Source organism: Ostrea edulis, chromosome 4 (assembly GCF_947568905.1).
Source record: "Ostrea edulis chromosome 4, xbOstEdul1.1, whole genome shotgun sequence".
Taxonomy (NCBI): Eukaryota; Metazoa; Mollusca; class Bivalvia; order Ostreida; family Ostreidae; genus Ostrea; species Ostrea edulis.
Window position 1 is genome coordinate 6,861,062 of NC_079167.1, and position 19,335 is coordinate 6,880,396.

The 19,335-nt window shown below is 34.6% G+C and overlaps 1 protein-coding gene across 1 annotated transcript in view; it reads right to left on the reverse strand.

The window, feature by feature from the left end:
• Positions 1-19,335, reverse strand: part of LOC125670525 (disks large-associated protein 5-like) — a 39,154-nt gene that overhangs the window by 10,778 nt on the left and 9,041 nt on the right. The window contains exons 4-15 of the mRNA XM_048905735.2: positions 19,037-19,091; positions 13,757-14,021; positions 12,745-12,809; positions 9,926-11,057; positions 9,709-9,779; positions 9,360-9,602; positions 6,767-6,892; positions 5,509-5,669; positions 5,301-5,396; positions 2,860-3,022; positions 2,168-2,501; positions 1,851-2,044 (exon numbers count right to left, since the gene is read on the reverse strand). Of these exons, the coding sequence (XP_048761692.2) occupies positions 1,851-2,044; positions 2,168-2,501; positions 2,860-3,022; positions 5,301-5,396; positions 5,509-5,669; positions 6,767-6,892; positions 9,360-9,602; positions 9,709-9,779; positions 9,926-11,057; positions 12,745-12,809; positions 13,757-14,021; positions 19,037-19,091 (2,905 nt within the window). The remainder of the gene's footprint in view (positions 1-1,850; positions 2,045-2,167; positions 2,502-2,859; positions 3,023-5,300; positions 5,397-5,508; positions 5,670-6,766; positions 6,893-9,359; positions 9,603-9,708; positions 9,780-9,925; positions 11,058-12,744; positions 12,810-13,756; positions 14,022-19,036; positions 19,092-19,335) is intronic.

Below are 19,335 nucleotides of genomic sequence, written 5' to 3' on the forward strand. Positions count from 1 at the left end.
GATAGGATAAGAATTGTATGTATTTAATTACTTCCTAAATACTTATCACTTACTTAGTTTGTGTATCGGTCGAATTCGGGTTATCAAACAGCGTATGAGAAACTTACTGAGTACATTCACTTACGCTGTGATGAATATCTGTCCCACTCCCGCGTGTAAACAAATTCTTTAGTGCCTTACTATGTACGAGAGTTCTCCAAAGGGAAATAACTCGGACGTATCTCGAAACCGGCGTATTATGCCCACAGTTTGGCTTCTTGATGTCCAGGAGTAAAGAAGAAGATTTTTTAAAATTACACTCATTTTGATGGTTTTTGCCCCACCCCTCAGGCCCCAGGGGGGCAGGGACCACGAATTTCACAATTTTTGTTCCCCTCCACCCACAGATGCTATATGCCAAAATTGGTTGAAATTGGTTCACGGGTTTCAGAGAAGAAGCTGAAAATGTTCAAATGTTAACGCACGACGACGGACAAAAACAGATAGCAATAGGTCACCTGAATGAATTCAGGTGACCTAAAAAGAAAGGTCTTGTCACAGGGAATAAACATGTGAAATATGAAAAATCTATCAACAACCATTCAAAAGTTGTGGCCTAGGTTAAAATTTCTACAGACAAACACATACAAATGGACAGAACAAAAACCATTTGTTCGCGAATCTCTGATTTTTCTCTCTATATAACTAAGAAAATTTACTCTTGAACTTTCAATATCTTTAAGTTTTCAATCTCTCAAAGTGAAATTTGGGTCCAATAAAACATATTTCATTGTTTTCACTCTCGATCTCTAGAAGTGGAGGTAGCATATACACACCATTAATCCAGTGTACATTTGTTTCCCCTTTGACTATTGCCTGGATAGTGGTGAATGCTTGAGGCTTGTCTGTCTTAATTAGGTGTTTACATTGGTGATCATCACTGGGTGAATAATTTTTATAATTGGTCAGTTTTATCCCTTGTTTTTGTTACAATTAATTATGATTTAGGATTGGTTTTTGATTCCACAGACAGTAATTTTGAGGAAATAATTTGGAGACGTGCCAATAAAACATTATAATTTATAAGAATTTGTGACTGGAAATTGTGATGACAGTGCTCCATGTAGTCAGTGAAACTTAACTTTATGTATGGCTATTATAGCATGAAAAAAGAAAGAAAGGAAAATACAAACACAAAATAAAGTTTTGTGTTGTTGAAGTCAAATGTAGAAATATGAAATAAATGTGTCAAAATAATCCCAGGATTTTGTAAATATGCAATCCGGGTACTGTGAAATCTGAACCATAATGATTGGATCTTTTAACTTCCAGATTTGACTAAAGACCTTTGATCTCTCAAAAGTTTTATCAAGGTCCCTTGAAATTTGAGTTATCAAGAGTCACCTGTATTTCAAATGCAATGTGTATCTTGTATAATCCTCTTGAATTTACGTGAAATTATTAATTCTCATTTTCATTCTCAATGACAGTGTTAACTTTATGCAACACACACACCTACTGAAGATGCACTAATTAACCAAGTTTGATGATTCTGAGCCAAATAATTGTCAAGTTATGAGTCAGACATGGTTTTACCATATCATCTTAATTAAAAATCACAGTGACCTAACTTTATAGTGTGATACACCTTATACACGAGATACATCAGCTGACAAACTTTGATGATTTTAGGAATCATAGAATTTAACCAAAATTGGTTTGAATTGGTTCAGCCTCAAGAGAAGCTGAAAATGTTCAAAAGTTTACAACTGACGTATGATGATGGACGAAAACAGAGTGACTCAGGTGACCTAATAAATACTATACAAATGCACAGTTTATATATATCTCGATACAAAATTCTAACTTACCTGAGCTGAGGAGTGAGGCATCAGGTGTCTTTTGACAGAGGTAGCTGTCCATGACACTGACTGGACTGCTGGTTTCCTCAGGTATTGACTGGGAGGGTTGCAAGTACTTGGAGAAGCTTTCATTGGCTGGAGACTCGGGTTTCACTGGCTCTTCTACAAAGGACACAGACCTCCTCTTCAAGTTAATGGATCTCCTGCAATAAAACATTGGTTTCTGTAAATCAAATCCTCAATAATTTCTCTAAACACAAAGTGTATGCATATCCTAACATTCATTGAAAGATTACAACAGAAAAACAGTTATTTAAGTTTCTAACCTAAGAGATTGTCTTCTATGTCTTGGTGTGTCTTTTTCTGTTGTTATGTCTTCCGTCTGCTTCAGTGACGGAGTGGTCTTCAGCAGACTACGAGTGAAGCGAGGCTGGGGGGTAGAATCCTGAAGGAGAGGACTAGGGACAGCAGGGAGATAGCTCTGTCTTTTGGGTGTCCTCACAATTGGTACATCCTCCACAGTGAGAATTATGGCCTTGTGTTGAATCACTGGCACTGTTGACTGTGATGTGCTCTCCTCCACTGGTTGTGATAGATCTGGTCTTGGCTGTAGAGGCATTGGTGATTTACGTGTATCTGTCTGTGACTTAGGAGATCCACCTGAATAGAATTTTGCAATTAGCACAGTTCAGTTTTTATTTACTGTCACATGCTCAAAACATACAGGCTTGGTAAGTCAACTTTGAAGTATTGTGCAGAAGCAATGGTAAACAGAGAGGGTCACAACCTCATTATAATGTAGTTTATCAATTGTATTTTACTGTTCTTTTTGATACATTTAAATCACATCAAATCTGATGAATTTGAAAGGTCAGAAGAGTGATAAAACAATAGAGCAGGCAGGGTATAAAAATCAGAGTCAGTTGTGAGACTGTAAACACACATTTTTGTCCCCAAATTTTGTCAAAGAAATCAATGACACTATTCAAAATACTAATATCTTTATTAACATGCATACCTTCACAGTGGTAGGTTGGTTTCCTGATGGGACTAGTGACTTTGAAGAGACCCCAGTCATGTTCAATGGTTTGAGCAGGGGCAGAAGATTTCATACTAGCTTTAAAGGCCGCAAACTTGGATTTGACTGGCTTCTTGATGACTGGTTTGTTGATAAACTTTTTCTGTTGATAGAATTGAATACCGGTACAAATACGAGCCATATCACCACAAAACATCATTCTTTTGAAAATATATTTGGGCTGGGTTTATTCGAGAAAACAAGAATACAACGATATAAGGCCTCAACCGTGTGCATTTTTTCTTCTGTTGCTGTAAATAGGTTTACAAGGGATGGATCTGTAGCTCTCTTGGGGCTACAACACTGAACCAAGTAGCCATGAATTTGGTAGAGGGCTATGTGTTTATCATAGTGGTAATCATGAAAATTGCTTGCTTGCTTAATGTACATGAGTGAAAACAAGATTTTCAAAATTGTAATGTATTTTCAATATTAGGGATGAAATTTGCTGAATTTTATAGGGGCCAAGTGGAATCCCCAAGTCTATAATTTTAGGTATCCCAATTAAAAACAAGTAGCCCCATCAAAATTGACATTTATTTTTATTTCATACATTACATCAATGAAAAACAAGAGGCCCAAAAGCCTTTATATCGGTCACCTGAGTATTAGTTACTAGTCCCAAGGGCCAAGAAATCTAGAAAAAATTTCAAGTTCTGAATATTTATGCTAAATTTTAAGATTCAGCAAAAGTATAAAACAAGATGCGTTCTTAAAGCTTAAATGCCCTCAAAAGTGGCTATACTGATGAAAGGCCTTAAATAATATAACGTATGTAACATTTACACAATGACTAATTTGGACCTGTCCTCGAGTCAAAACCCTGGGGTTGCAAATATCACAATTTTTGTACATCCTTTCCTGCTTTTTCTAACTATGCATTTAGCTTTTATACTGTATCAGCAAACTTTAAAGTCTTTCAAATAATAAGACAATAATTGCTATAGTAAATTTAGCTCCACCTTGAAACCAAACCCTTACCCCCTAGGATCATGAAATTTACAATTTTGTTAAGGACTTGCCTACTTCTTCTAAATATCTAATTAGTTTCAATTTAGAATCAATATCAATAAAGAAGATATTATTTAAATGTTTTACACATATACACTATATACCAAGTTTGACCTAACCCTGGGGTCAGAACCCCTACCCCGGGGATCATGAAATTTACAAGTTTGGTAGAGGCATTTCTGTTCTACATCACTATGCATTTAGTTTTTCTTACACATGTGCAGTTGTAGAGAAGACTTTTGATTGATTGATGTCTTCCGCCACACTCAACAATTTTTCAGTTATATGGTGGTACCCAGTTTTTATTGGTGGAACCCAGTTTTTATTGGTGGAAGAGAGAACCCAGATACAATGTACCTGGGAAGAGACTTTTTTGGTCAATTTTGGCAGATTTTGCTATGCTCCTAGGGCCCCGGGGGTGAAAGAGTCCTGAAATTTATAATGTATGTCCCCCTTGTCCCGAAGATGCTTCATACCAAATTTGAAAAGAATTGGAATGGTAATTGTCAAGAAGGAGTTAAATATGTCAATTGTTAACACATTTAATCAATGACCACTTTGGCCCTACCCTGATACCAAAACCCCTACCTTTGGGATCATGAAGTTTACAATTTTGGTAAAAGGCTAACTGTTCATTTTAAATATTCACTTAGTTTCAATTTAATATCAATAACATTATAAAAGATGCTTCTTAAAAGTTTTACACATAAATACTATATACCAAGTTTGGCCCCACCCTGGCGTCAGAACTTCAGCCCCAGGGATAATGAAATTTGAAATTTTGGTAGAGGCCTTTTTGTGCTACAACCTTTGTGTAATATGCAACTTCCAAGATATCTGTTCTTCTCTGCTGAAGTTCATTCAGTATTCTATCAAACGCTTGGGTGGTAACATCATGTATTTGTGTATCATAAACTGGTTGTGTAGATTACAAATAAATATTATGAAAGAGTGAATTTTATTTACATTAGCTGGTGGAATACATTAAACTGATCATATCAAAAAGAAATTGTTTGAATTAGACTGATGAATTAAATCTGTAATTTTATCTTTCATTTCCTCTTTGACACGGTTGACACTTTTAACAAAGAAATATGGTGAATTTCGAGTTTTGTTCAAGTTATTTCATTCTCAAATACTCCTTAACTTACTGAATTTGAGTTTCCCTTCAGTTTGGGTGTTTGCATATAGCAGCTGGTAATCCTCCTTTCAGCAATATATGAATGTACCCAATGCGTGTGGATGAAAATAGGTTTTGCATCTCACTGTACGTAAGAGTTCACGAAAAGGAAACAACTACAGGGCAACTAGGAAATTGTGTATTATGATGTACATGTAATCCTCCTCTTTGATGTGTATGATAGGCTTACTTTTACAACTTTTTTGACAAGATCTGGAGATTTCTTCACCCATCCAGCCTCTTTCTGCTGTTGCAAATCTTCAAATTTCTTGTCTACATCTTCTACCTTTATAAAATCAATGTACCATCAAGATTTCAGATGTGCTGAGTTCTAATAACAATTCAAAAGTTGGTTGTTTTTGATTGTGACAGACTCAGTATTTTACAATATTCAGTACCTGAAAATAAATCATATCCCAGAATCCCTGAAGATCTGTAAAAGTTGTCTCCTTCTCACCAAGTTTGAACTCACAGTTGTCCACTAAGCCAATAAACTGTTTAAATCTCTGTGCTATCAACAGCTTGGCTTGCCCTATCACTGAGCGGATTTGTCCTTGAACTAAAAACATAACAATAGGCATAACTTTTATTTATGGGCATACGCAACATTTCTCAAAAATACATAATTTTTCTTGACATTTCACGTACAATTCGCTCGCATCATATCTCTTTTCCACAAAAAATCTTGGAGTATATTACCATATCTGTTTTAGAACTAGCAAATTTTGATAGTTCCCATGTCAGTTCTTATGTATTACATATATTACAGTAAGTTGTATAAAGGGGCATTGCTGTAGCAAAGAAGGATAAGAAAAATCTTTTTAACAGGGTATCAAACCCAGGACCCTTGCATTACTAGTTAGGTGATCTAATCACTGAGCTACGAAGGCTGATATATAAAGTATGGTAATATTAATTACTACAATATAAAATTTAAAAAAATTATAGGAATCATACAAGAATTCTTCATATCAAAGAAATAAAAAAATAATCTTAGAGAAAATGTCAGAAATGTCGCATATATATGTCCTTAAATTGGAACAAATGATTGAACAGTCTGATAAAAGTAAGCAAAATAACAATAAATCAATAGACAGAAAATAGTCATAAATACTTATGATTAAAGTGTAATGCTACCAAATATAGTTCAATGTAATATTGATGCGAAGAATTGCTGTGTGAAACACTAAATACCTTATAAGATCATCAAATAGAGCTGAGAGGGGTATATATTTGGTAATTTGGGCATTCAGCTAATCTGATAATATTTTCTCCTGACAAGTAGGCTACTGGATTAAGGGGAACTCCCTGCATCTGAATTTAGTAATTCAGCATTATTGTTTAACTACTAATACATGTACAGCCAATAACATGCTTCTTGGAAATGAACACTCAGAGCAGGTCTTAACGATCAGTTTTTTATCATCAAGAGATGCAGCATTTCTTCCCCATGTGATCAATCTAAGGTTTCTGTGAAAATTTAGGCTAAAAATGACCACTGCATCCTAAGAAAAGAAGTGGGCAGTCATCCGGAAAAATAAAGTTATTCTTACAAGTTCTATTGCAACTAGCAGTTAGGGGATAAATTTGTAAAAATTCTGTACCTTCATGAGTACATGTAAATAATGGTGCATAATTTGATTAGTAAATGAATACCTTCTTCTGAGAGATCAGGAGTATTGATGGCTTCCCATTTCTCACATACAACATTGTATCTGGTTGTCTCAGAAGACACAAGGTTCCTAAAATAGTTTACATCATGTTCTGGCTCAGATCTTCTTTCTGTGAAAAAAAATTAAGAGAGCTGGTGTAACAGGATTATTATACACCTATTTACTGGCTATGAGGACAATAGCAAGTTTATTGTCCCCCAAGACAGCAACTATTTCCCCGAGGCGCAGCTGTCGAGGGGGACAATTAACTTGCTATTGTCCGAATAGTCAGTAAATAGGTGTTTTACCAATACCAAAGTAGACTTTAATACTTGTATCAGACATACCAAAGTGAAGTTAAACTAATTAGAGTTATTGGACTTTGACGTCAAAAATTTGATAACACTAGAGATATTCCAAAAAAGAAAACGTGGGAAAATATAGCATCCGGTAAATAGTTTCGAGACTATTTCCCTAGGGCAGATAGTTCAGAAACTATTTCACGGCTAGCGTTATCCAGAAGAAATAGCAAATTTATTCACCTAACATTTATATAGTAATTTGGTTTATCTACACAATAAAATATCTTCAAACCAAAAGGAATAAAGAAAACAGAAATTCAGTTTCATAATTTTGCTGTGGGACGTTAAAGGGGCATGGACACGATTAGAGCTGAAAATTTTATTTTTCCATTTTTATTGTTTACAATGCTTAACTAAAGTATTTCTAATGGTCATCCAAAATTTTAATATCAGTTGTTGAGTTACAAGTGAGATACAGCACTCATAATTCTTTGGTATGTAAATAAGACTCATGCTATGTTTTTGTTTAGTTTACATATAGATTGCTTAATAGAAAATAGCATTTTTAAAACAAAATGAGATGTGCCAAACATTAGAAACTATTAAATTGTGTTCAGAATTAACTTATAAATTGAAAAAAATCTGCTTTAAACAAAACTTTTACAAGTATATTAAACCTATGTAAATAAAAACATGGCACAAGTCTTGTTTACACAACAAAAAATTGTGAGCTCTGTATCTCCCATGTACCTTGATAACCGACATTAAATTTTTTGCTGACCATTAGCAATCCCATGTTAAGCATTCTAAACATTACAAATGGAAAAATAAAATTTTAAAATTTTCAGCTCAAATTGCATGCATGCCCCTTTTAAAGACAGATCCATGGAATACTGTTATGCCCCCTCCCCACGTCATAACACCCATTTTGTAGCTTATTTCAATCTTTTTCTTGAAAGTTTTCAAAGAGAAAAAAAAATCTAATATATGTAGGACCACAATATTGCAGTATGAATATTGTATCATATTGGAAAAATCTGGCCAATATGCAGCCCTACCCTGGCATTCTCTCAACAGAGGGCGCATTACACAAGCTTATATATATTTCTGTCAATGTTTGGAAAATAGTTCCTACATCATATGTCAATTTAATCACATGATATAAACAATCAGTAATTTGTCGTGGTATTAAAGCAATGTACCAAATATCAAACAGGACGAACAAACTCAGGGCTCGAAATATTCACAAAATGTGAGTACATTTGAAAAATAGCGAGTAAAAATTGTGGACACCCGAAAATCTTAGTGAGTGTTGATTCACAAACCATGATCGCATTGTATGCATTTTATACGGTGACGCGCAATTCATTTTTCTTAAACTTGCACTTAGAATCATACAAACGCTTCCATGAACGACCAATTTCAACAATAATTTTTTAAAGAAACTCAGAGTCAAGTAAATGCTTTAAAGGTCGGACATCACATCATCATGAAAAATAGATATGTGCCAGGAGTCCTGTTCACTTATAGAGATGATTAAATTGAATTCAAGTATGAGGTTTTTGTTATTCATTTCAATTTCAATAAGGATAATCAGCAAAATCCACTATGTAGACATCCCGCTGATCTTTACAAAAAATCTGAGTCTATATTTGACCAATTCTTCTGGTAGCTATTTTTATCAGAATGAAAAGTAGCATCGTTTGTTATCATTAAAATTAAAATTCATAGTTAACAGTGTATCAAATTTTCTCATTGATGCCATCACATTGTTGAGTGCGCAAGACATTCAAAGAGTTCCGATTGACTGATGCTCCCCCCCCCCCCCCTTACAACATTTTGGTGAATAATTTTCAAAGTAGGTCAATTTCAAGGTCACAAGGCCAACAAATTTGGTACCAATGGAAAGATCTCAAAAGATATGGCTCATATTAGAATTTTCTAAAAGTAGGTCAAAGGTCAATTCAAAACTCACCAGGTCAAAGATTTTGGTACCAATGGAAAGGTCTTGCCACAAGGAATACACATGCCAAATATGAAAGCTCTATCTCTTATGTTGTAAAAGATATGACCAAGGCTAATTTTTTGGGGGGGAAATTTCCAAAAACTAGGTCAATGGTTAATGTAAAAAAAAATCTGGTATCATTGGAAAGGTATTCTCACAAAAAATGCACATGCTTAATATAAAAACAGTGCCTCTTAAAATTTGTAAAAATCTCAACCCCTGCACTCAAATCGACTGCGTATCGATTGCCTGATAATTGTTACATCACTAACAATGTTAAGAAATTTTACCAGTACTAATGGATGCAGTGTCTGAGTCTTGCTGTGCTTTTGGTGAGTCTGACGCTGCTACCTCCATCTGCTCAACACTTGTCTGAACAGCAGTCGGCTCTGCATCATATTCATCAGCTGATAAAGAGGAATTCAGGTTGGCCAATATAACCTTGGAAATATCTAGGTCATTCTGAACTTCCTCCTTTGGTGGTAAATTGAGGTCATCAAGGTCAAGTTCCAAGTTTAAAACTGGCATTCTTGCTGAAAAGCAATGTAGAACAAGAATTCACATTCTAGGTTTCCTTTTATCACAAAATTCAGATTTCATATCATCTAAATTAAAACTAAATTGCTACTTTCTACTTACACACAGGTGATTTTTGTTTAGGAGTTCTGCGACTCATTTCTACCATCGGACTGCTCTTAAGGATCTCTACCCTATTACAAATAAATATTATCTAACATTAATTAACAGGAATACAATTAATCTCTATACAAATAGGAATTTTCTGTATACAAAAGAACATTTTTGGTTGATTAAAACCCTTTTGGTCATAATACGAAAGTACACAAAGTAGACTGACCATTCCTCGGGACTCTTTGCTACATGAAGCGTATGTCGTCTCTGTTTTGGCTTGGTACGTTTGGTAGACATGGACTCAGATGGTAACTTGAAGCCATCCACCACAGCCAAGGAGCGACGAGTGATCTTTTTTGGCTTTGAGTTTTCTTTGTCACCAGCTGTAAAGTCTTCTTGCATTACGACAAAATCTGGTCTCATCCTGATCGATCGTCTGGATTTTCTCCTTGGTGCTGGAGAGGAATTGCCTTCCGAAAACACCTCATTGGTCTCTTCTTTTTCAGCCAGCAATGCTTCAGTATCATCAGAAGTGTCAGGTTCTGGTTTTAACAAAATTCCACTGGCTTTTGCCGAGATTTCTTCTTCTATATTAGTACTTGGGACATCTTCTGTGAGTTTTCCTTTTGATGGTGTAGATCGTCTTGATCTTCTGTTTGGTAACGGAGAAGGTTTTGGCTGATGAGATACTTGATTGGTATCCTCGGTCACTTCGACTGTTAGGCTATGTTCACTAAGTGTAACAGTTCTTTTGGAAGCCACCTCATCCATAACCTGGTTTTCACTAGTTTCTGTAGACTCTGTAAACTTTTCATTTTTCTCCTCCTTGTCCCAACTATCCACAATTTGATCTGTTTCATCATCTGTAGGCTTTTCCTGCTGCTCAGGAGAAGTCATCACATCCACCTGGACACCACCACTGGGGTTCATATTGACAGACCTCCGGGATTTTCTTCGTTTTGTTGTGCTTCCTTCCTCTTGACTATGGGATCTTTTTCTAGAGCGAGACCTTGATGGCAGCTCTCTGCTAGATGACCTTGTTCTTGACTTTGTAGAAGCGACGGAAGCATTGTTAATAGACTTCCTGGAACGCGATGGAGTTCTTCCTGTAGATTTTCGGGATGAACAGTAAGTTTCTTTTCCCCCATGACTTGAATTCATTGCTTTAGATTCTGTTTCCTTTGCAGATGAATTCTTGGCAAATGACAAAGATTCACTTTTCTGAGTGATATATTTAGTTAGAGACCTAGTTTGTCTCCTGGTTTCTAGTAACTCTGTAGATGTTTCTGCTAAGTAATCATCATTCATGCCTTGCTGATGCTTGCCAACTCTACCATTTCTGTTCTCTTTAAAATTTTCTGAAATCAATCAAATTCTTCTATACATAAAATCCTTTTCTAAATATACTGTAAACATGAAAAGCAAGACATCACATTAATTAAAACATAATTCAAATGTAATAATATCGTTCCTGCTATATCTCAAACACACTATGTAGTTTACAGGGTTGCAAATAACAGTCAAAATTTAAGGGGCCATGTGGGCCCCCAAACTTTACCGACATTACTAGCCCACACAAATATTTTGGGGCCCACAGTTGCAAATAACAATTTTATCATTAATTTATCTATAAAAAGAAAAAAACTCTTATGACAATATCAGGTGTTGTTTTATTTCAATTCTATTTCATGTTCAGTCAAACTCATACACTGTCCGTTCATACTATCATATTCACTTTCAGTTTGACTGTTTCACTCCCACACTCTACACCCTCATTCTGTAAACTTTCATTCCCTTTCTCAGCTCTTTCATCTACAATATCCTCTCTTTCTAAACTTTCATCCTCAATATCCTCAACTCTCTCTCAACATCAGTCCTCTGACTTTACTGTGTCTGTATTAATTACCAACCATGCACGTTTTCCTGCCCGTTTCAAAAAAATATTTCGGAGAAATAATATTTGAGATCTTTGCATTTTTCAGTGCACTCCTTCCATGGATTTCCACATGTTTACTTTCCCATAGTCATCATCAATATAATGTTGACTCACTTCAAGATTTATAAAGCATTGTATCGATAATAAAACAGTAAATATGAAAGTTAATTTAATGATTTAATAGTCAAGTCAACCTGCGAGCGGATTCTGGAAAAGTTCCGGGAAACTTTTACTCACCAGGTGGGCGAGAAGATTTTCATAATTTGTTGCACACAAATAAAATTACTCACATTGCAAGTGTTTATTTGCAACCCTGGTTTAGTATCAATGCAGTTTAGAATATGTTCTAGATATTGCAACAGTACTTGTCTTCTGCTATCAAGACTATGTCTCAAACACACCACACCATATAATATCAATACAGCCTATGATACTGGTATGTCTCAAACACACCACACCATATAATATCAATACAGCCTATGATACCGGTATGCTCTTCGACAGTGCTACAGTATTGGTCTCTTGCTCATCATGACTGTATCAACACAACCACACTAGATCGTATCAATGCAGCCTACAATATGCTCTAGACAGTACTATATATAGTATCAATGCAGCCTACAATATGCTCTAGACAGTACTATATATAGTATCAATGCAGCCTACAATATGCTCTAGACAGTGCTACAGTACTATTTATAGTATCAATGCAGCCTACAATATGCTCTAGACAGTACTACAGTACTATTTATAGTATCAATGCAGCCTACAATATGCTCTAGACAGTGCTACAGTACTATATATAGTATCAATGCAGCCTACAATATGCTCTAGACAGTGCTACAGTACTATATATAGTATCAATGCAGCCTACAATATGCTCTAGACAGTGCTACAGTACTATATATAGTATCAATGCAGCCTACAATATGCTCTAGACAGTACTACAGTACTATATATAGTATCAATGCAGCCTACAATATGCTCTAGACAGTACTACAGTACTATATATAGTATCAATGCAGCCTACAATATGCTCTAGACAGTACTACAGTACTATATATAGTATCAATGCAGCCTACAATATGCTCTAGACAGTGCTACAGTACCTGTTTCTTGCTCATCAGTAGCTATAACAACACTTGCTGCTCTTTCTCTTTTGGGCGTTGAACATCTAATAAATAAAAAAAAAATCAATTCAAGAACAGAAATGGCCAGGTTGCATTGAAATATGTTATCTATCATAGAGATAGCAGTACAAAACATACTGGAAAAATGACATATCAAATGCACAATTTCTTAAAAAAGCAGAAGCACTTTTGAAAATGACAAAGTTTAACTACATCATGTAAGGGGCCTTAGAAAAATCGATGATTCTGTAAAGAAAACAAGAAATACAGAGCTGGACTTTATTTTCGAATATTCATCAATCCTAACACAATCAAAATAATCACATTTTCTACTGAAATAATCAATTTCCCCATCGATTGGGCATGTGTGTACTGAGTTTCACTTGTTGAAACTGGGTTTTCACTTGCCTCGGGCAATCGGACAACCGTTAATGTCGATCCCTGTGCAGTGCATGGATTCAGAATTCCGTTTGATTTGTGTCTAAATTGACACTCCTTATTATAAATGTAAAAGCACTAACTATTGTTGGATCACTGAGACTTCCCATAAATAATAAGTGAATGAAAGTGAAGTTGCTACACCATCATCTATGTTTCACATCATTCAATTTCTTTCTATTAGCCTCTTATATAGCTCGAGGAAAATGACTTTAACCATGTTTATCTAAGCAGGAAGTGGAGTAGCTCCTGATCTGTAGCTCTCTGGGAAAATACTGGGACAGACCAGAAAGCAACAGATCCACCCCTTATAAAAATCTGCAATTTACAACACAGAAAGTTGAGGTTTTAAATCGAGGAATTCCTGCATTGCCATCTCAAAAATTTATTATACAAAATTCCTTACACATTTTCTCACTCTAATTGCATCAGAGTTGTCACTAACACAAGATTGTCCCACCCTAACGTATAATGTTATCAATCATAAGTGAGACAGCGTGATAACAAATCATATGAAGCTTCTATTCTTTAAATCTTGATGGCATAAATGTACCTTCCAAGGTCTGTTGCAAGAAATGCAGCACTCTCATCTGGATTGTTGGAGGACAAAAAGTTTTCAGAGCTGGTGGGGCTGAGAGGCTTAAAGACAAAGGAGGCCAGGTTGTTGGGAGCAGTAAAAGTGAACTCTTCAGGAGCAAATGACATTCCTCGTGTTGTGGACACTTTCTTTAAATCCACTGATTTGGATGCACTCTTTTTGCAAGTTGTTTTATTTTTCAATTTTCTGTCAACATCCTGCACAGATTGTAATGTTTTAGCTGTAATAAAAAAGAAAAAGAGAGAATCAGTAAAACTACCTAAACCATAAGTAACATATGATTACTGACGTAAATATATCTAGACTAGGTAAGCCAGTGGCATGAAACAATAATAAATGTAAATGAAACTTTCTAAAATCTTAGTATAAAGGACCCTCTATACAAAAATGTCCAAATTACACAATGGTTCTTGTCATTGTAGGGAGTTAAGGGTTATCGCCTCTGAAAATCAGTAATAAAGTGCACCTCCACGACACGATACCCCCTTCAGATATTTATTCATTATTCATAAATTATCATTATTATTATTTATAAACAGATAAATGTGCATGACACAAAATCATGTCAACCTTAATTAGTGCAAAGATTGCACCAATACAGTGGAACCTCACTTTTACGTTCCCCATTTATTACGTTAAACCACATATTATGTTGAAATTTTAAAGCACAAAACCATTTCTTGACAAACCTATATATAATAGACCTGATTATTACATTGCTCCAAGATGCATCGACTCGGAATTACGTTGTAAAAATTCTGACAAAAACGCAACAAACCCCTAAAATTATTCAATAGTAATTCTCAAGATAATCAGCCATTTACACGCAGACTGCCCCAGACGGTCAGCATGTAAATTTCCTGGTCTGTTAGGGGATTAGAGATGCTTAATTGATCATGCTTTGACAGATCTAGGGACATCAATACAGGTGAATACCAACTATTGAAGCCAGTGATAAACAATAAGATAATGTTTATCTAGAAATTGTACTCTGTAACTAAGTTTATTCATTTTGCTTATTTTGATAACTGAAGAAATGATAATTTCTCAGCAACATGCGTGATTACTTTCGCTATTAAAACTCCATTTTTGGACAGCTTTGGTATCAAACATAATTTGGACAATATTTATCATAACAATGTTAACACAGCTTGGGTAACGGATTGGACAGGGTGAAGTGACAAAAGGAGCCAGCACCAATATTTGTGTATTAAACAGTGTTCAGCAATTTATAACTTGTCAATGACAATATCTTTATTCTCTTAAACTGATTTACAGTGTAGAGAAATCAGTTATTTTGACATATACATGTAGCTTGGGTGTAATTAGATCTCAACCAGTTTAGAGGATAAGTGTGGGGAGATTGTTGTGAAGGAAAAAAAAAACAGAAGAAGATAATGGAATTTAACAACTGGATTCCCTAAACGTGATTGAATATGTTTTTATAAGTTTTTCCCACAGTGTAATGTTTAAATTACATGAATTTCATGCTACTGTTGAGGTAAGGAAAATGTTCTCTAGTTTTGATGTTTGTGCTTTTGAAAATAAAAATAGAACTGAATAAAAATGAATGTTGAATAGGAACCGGAATGAGTTATTGAGAGAAATTTATAAGAACCCATCGAGTAGTTAAACAAGAAAGTGGAAGTTGAAAAAATGTCGGCAACTAATGCAGATAAGCAAAGCTCATCAAAACATTAAGTATCCTACACCAAAAATAACGAAAAGGGATAAGAACATGAAGAATTACAGACATTTAAGATGTAAATAAAACAGTGTCATAGTCTTTTAAACAAAGAAACAGTAAAGATGTATTCACACACCCATTCTATGTAGTATCAAGGGAATAAATACTCCAAATGATGTTTTTAACCGATTTCACAGGCAGCATTTATTAAGTTGCTGGAACTTTTCTACCAAAAATTATTTACTACCCTTTTCCCATAAAGGGGGAAAATTGAGAGCCACAAGCTCAAACTGTGTGAAAGGCGTGAAGCATCAAGGGGGTCCGTGAGCATGCCCCCCCCCCCCCCCCCCCACAATTATGTTTAAATGGTGCAAAATCATGCAATCTGAGCATACCAAAGTCTGCTTTTCAAAGATCTAAAATACATCCATATTACTGCTTCGAACTTACAAAATCCATCTACAATTGTCGTATTGGTCAACATGACATGGAATGAAGACCCAGATTACGACATTCATTAAGATGTTTTACACAGATGTGAACAAAGAATATATTTAACAAATGTCTGAATGATAAAAATACCTGTATAGGAAAATGCAGATCCCGAATTTATCTAGATATGTTACATGCGTAAATTTCGTGCAAATCAAAAGGAATTTATTTTATTTTTTTTAACAAAAGAGGAAAATTATTCTCCTAAAGAGAAAAATTTGACTTATTTTGGATTGGGAATACTTTCGAATTTTGACAGTAACTTAGACCTTGAAAAATCCCTGCGTTGCCCACAGTGTTACATTATTTTATTGTGGAAAAATGAGAAACTTAATAACTGGGTTCCACTATATCATTCAGTGAATGGCAAGTAAAACTGCATAACTGGCCTTGAAAATAAAATTTACATTAATTGCAGAAAAGAATAAAAAACCATAATCATATACAAGATCTAAAATGTGTTAACAGATTGATAACATAGAAATGATGGTGGCTGGATTTATCCTGTGTTAACAGATTGATAACATAGAAATGTGTGTTAACAGATTGATAACATAGAAATGTGTGTTAACAGATTAATAACATAGAAATGTGTGTTAACAGATTGATAACATAGAAATGTGTGTTAACAGATTGATAACATAGAAATGTGTGTTAACAGATTAATAACATAGAAATGTGTGTTAACAGATTGATAACATAGAAATGTGTGTTAACAGATTGATAACATAGAAATGTGTGTTAACAGATTAATAACATAGAAATGATGGTGGCTGGATTTATCCTGTGTTAACAGATTGATAACATAGAAATGATGGTGGCTGGATTTATCCTGTGTTAACAGATTAATAACATAGAAATGATGGTGGCTGGATTTATCCTGTGTTAACAGATTGATAACATAGAAATGTGTGTTAACAGATTAATAACATAGAAATGTGTGTTAACAGATTAATAACATAGAAATGATGGAGCCTGGATTTATCCTGTGTTAACAGATTAATAACATAGAAATGATGGTGGCTGGATTTATCCTGTGTTAACAGATTAATAACATAGAAATGATGGTGGCTGGATTCATCCTGTGTAAACAGATTGATAACATAGAAATGTGTGTTAACAGATTGATAACATAGAAATGTGTGTTAACAGATTAATAACATAGAAATGTGTGTTAACAGATTAATAACATAGAAATGTGTGTTAACAGATTAATAACATAGAAATGATGGTGGCTGGATTTATCCTGTGTTAACAGATTAATAACATAGAAATGATGGTGGCTGGATTCATCCTGTGTAAACAGATTGATAACATAGAAATGTGTGTTAACAGATTGATAACATAGAAATGTGTGTTAACAGATTAATAACATAGAAATGTGTGTTAACAGATTAATAACATAGAAATGTGTGTTAACAGATTAATAACATAGAAATGTGTGTTAACAGATTAATAACATAGAAATGTGTGTTAACAGATTAATAACATAGAAATGATGGTGGCTGGATTTATCCTGTGTTAACAGATTGATAACATAGAAATGATGGTGGCTGGATTCATCCTGTGTTAACAGATTGATAACATAGAAATGTGTGTTAACAGATTGATAACATAGAAATGATGGTGGCTGGATTTATCCTGTGTTAACAGATTGATAACATAGAAATGTGTGTTAACAGATTGATAACATAGAAATGTGTGTTAACAGATTAATAACATAGAAATGTGTGTTAACAGATTAATAACATAGAAATGTGTGTTAACAGATTAATAACATAGAAATGATGGAGCCTGGATTTATCCTGTGTTAACAGATTAATAACATAGAAATGTGTGTTAACAGATTAATAACATAGAAATGATGGTGGCTGGATTTATCCTGTGTTAACAGATTGATAACATAGAAATGATGGTGGCTGGATTCATCCTGTGTTAACAGATTGATAACATAGAAATGTGTGTTAACAGATTAATAACATAGAAATGTGTGTTAACAGATTAATAACATAGAAATGTGTGTTAACAGATTGATAACATAGAAATGTGTGTTAACAGATTGATAACATAGAAATGATGGTGTTAACAGATTGATAACATAGAAATGATGGTGGCTGGATTTATCCTGTGTTAACAGATTGATAACATAGAAATGATGGTGGCTGGATTTATCCTGTGTTAACAGATTGATAACATAGAAATGATGGTGGCTGGATTTATCCTGTGTTAACAGATTGATAACATAGAAATGTGTGTTAACAGATTGATAACATAGAAATGATGGTGGCTGGATTTATCCTGTGTTAACAGATTAATAACATAGAAATGTGTGTTAACAGATTAATAACATAGAAATGTGTGTTAACAGATTGATAACATAGAAATGTGTGTTAACAGATTGATAACATAGAAATGTGTGTTAACAGATTAATAACATAGAAATGTGTGTTAACAGATTGATAACATAGAAATGTGTGTTAACAGATTGATAACATAGAAATGTGTGTTAACAGATTAATAACATAGAAATGTGTGTTAACAGATTAATAACATAGAAATGATGGTGGCTGGATTCATCCTGTGTTGCACTCAACCCATTAATGACTGTTTAGGTGGGCACTCTGATCTCGTGGTGCTGCTTTGGAAAGCTAAATAGTGTCCTCGCTGTCCCTCAGGCACTACTGCTTTCCAAAGCAACACCATGAGAGCATAGTACCCACCTAAACAGTCATTAATAAGTAAATGATAGTCCGGCTTTAACCCACGGTGCACATTCCTCCGGCTCATGCACCGTGGATCAAACCTAGACTACTATTTCATCTAGTACATGCAAATCAGGCATAACACTATTTTAAAAACCAAATCTGTTCATCCTGCTATATTGCTTATATGAAGATTCAGTATCTGGTTGCTTTTCCTTGGAACCAAAGTGTCCAAAATAACTAGGCCCTACAGCACATTTATCTCTCCTGTAGGCCCTACAGCACATTTATCTCTCAAACAGGACTTTTGTGACACTGAATTTTCTGGTATCTGGAATAAACAAATTGGTATACCTGTTCTTTGGTTGGTTGACCTCGTTGTTCTCTCAGTCGCTGGTTTGCTTAGTCTCTGTTAAGAAGAGGTGAAGTAGCACAATCAGTTTTATACAAGAGTTAAAAACAAGTCACTTTAATATGTCCCAAGTCCCTTCATGATTTAACCTTTTATTTTCCCTTTTAATGTTAAGTCTTAGAGAGTAAATTCACGTAAAATAAAAGCTTAAAACTATACAGTTTGTATTTTTCTGATTCCAAAATAGAACCTTTTTTTCCTTTTTTTAAATATAAATATTCACTGTCACATGCTGAACAAC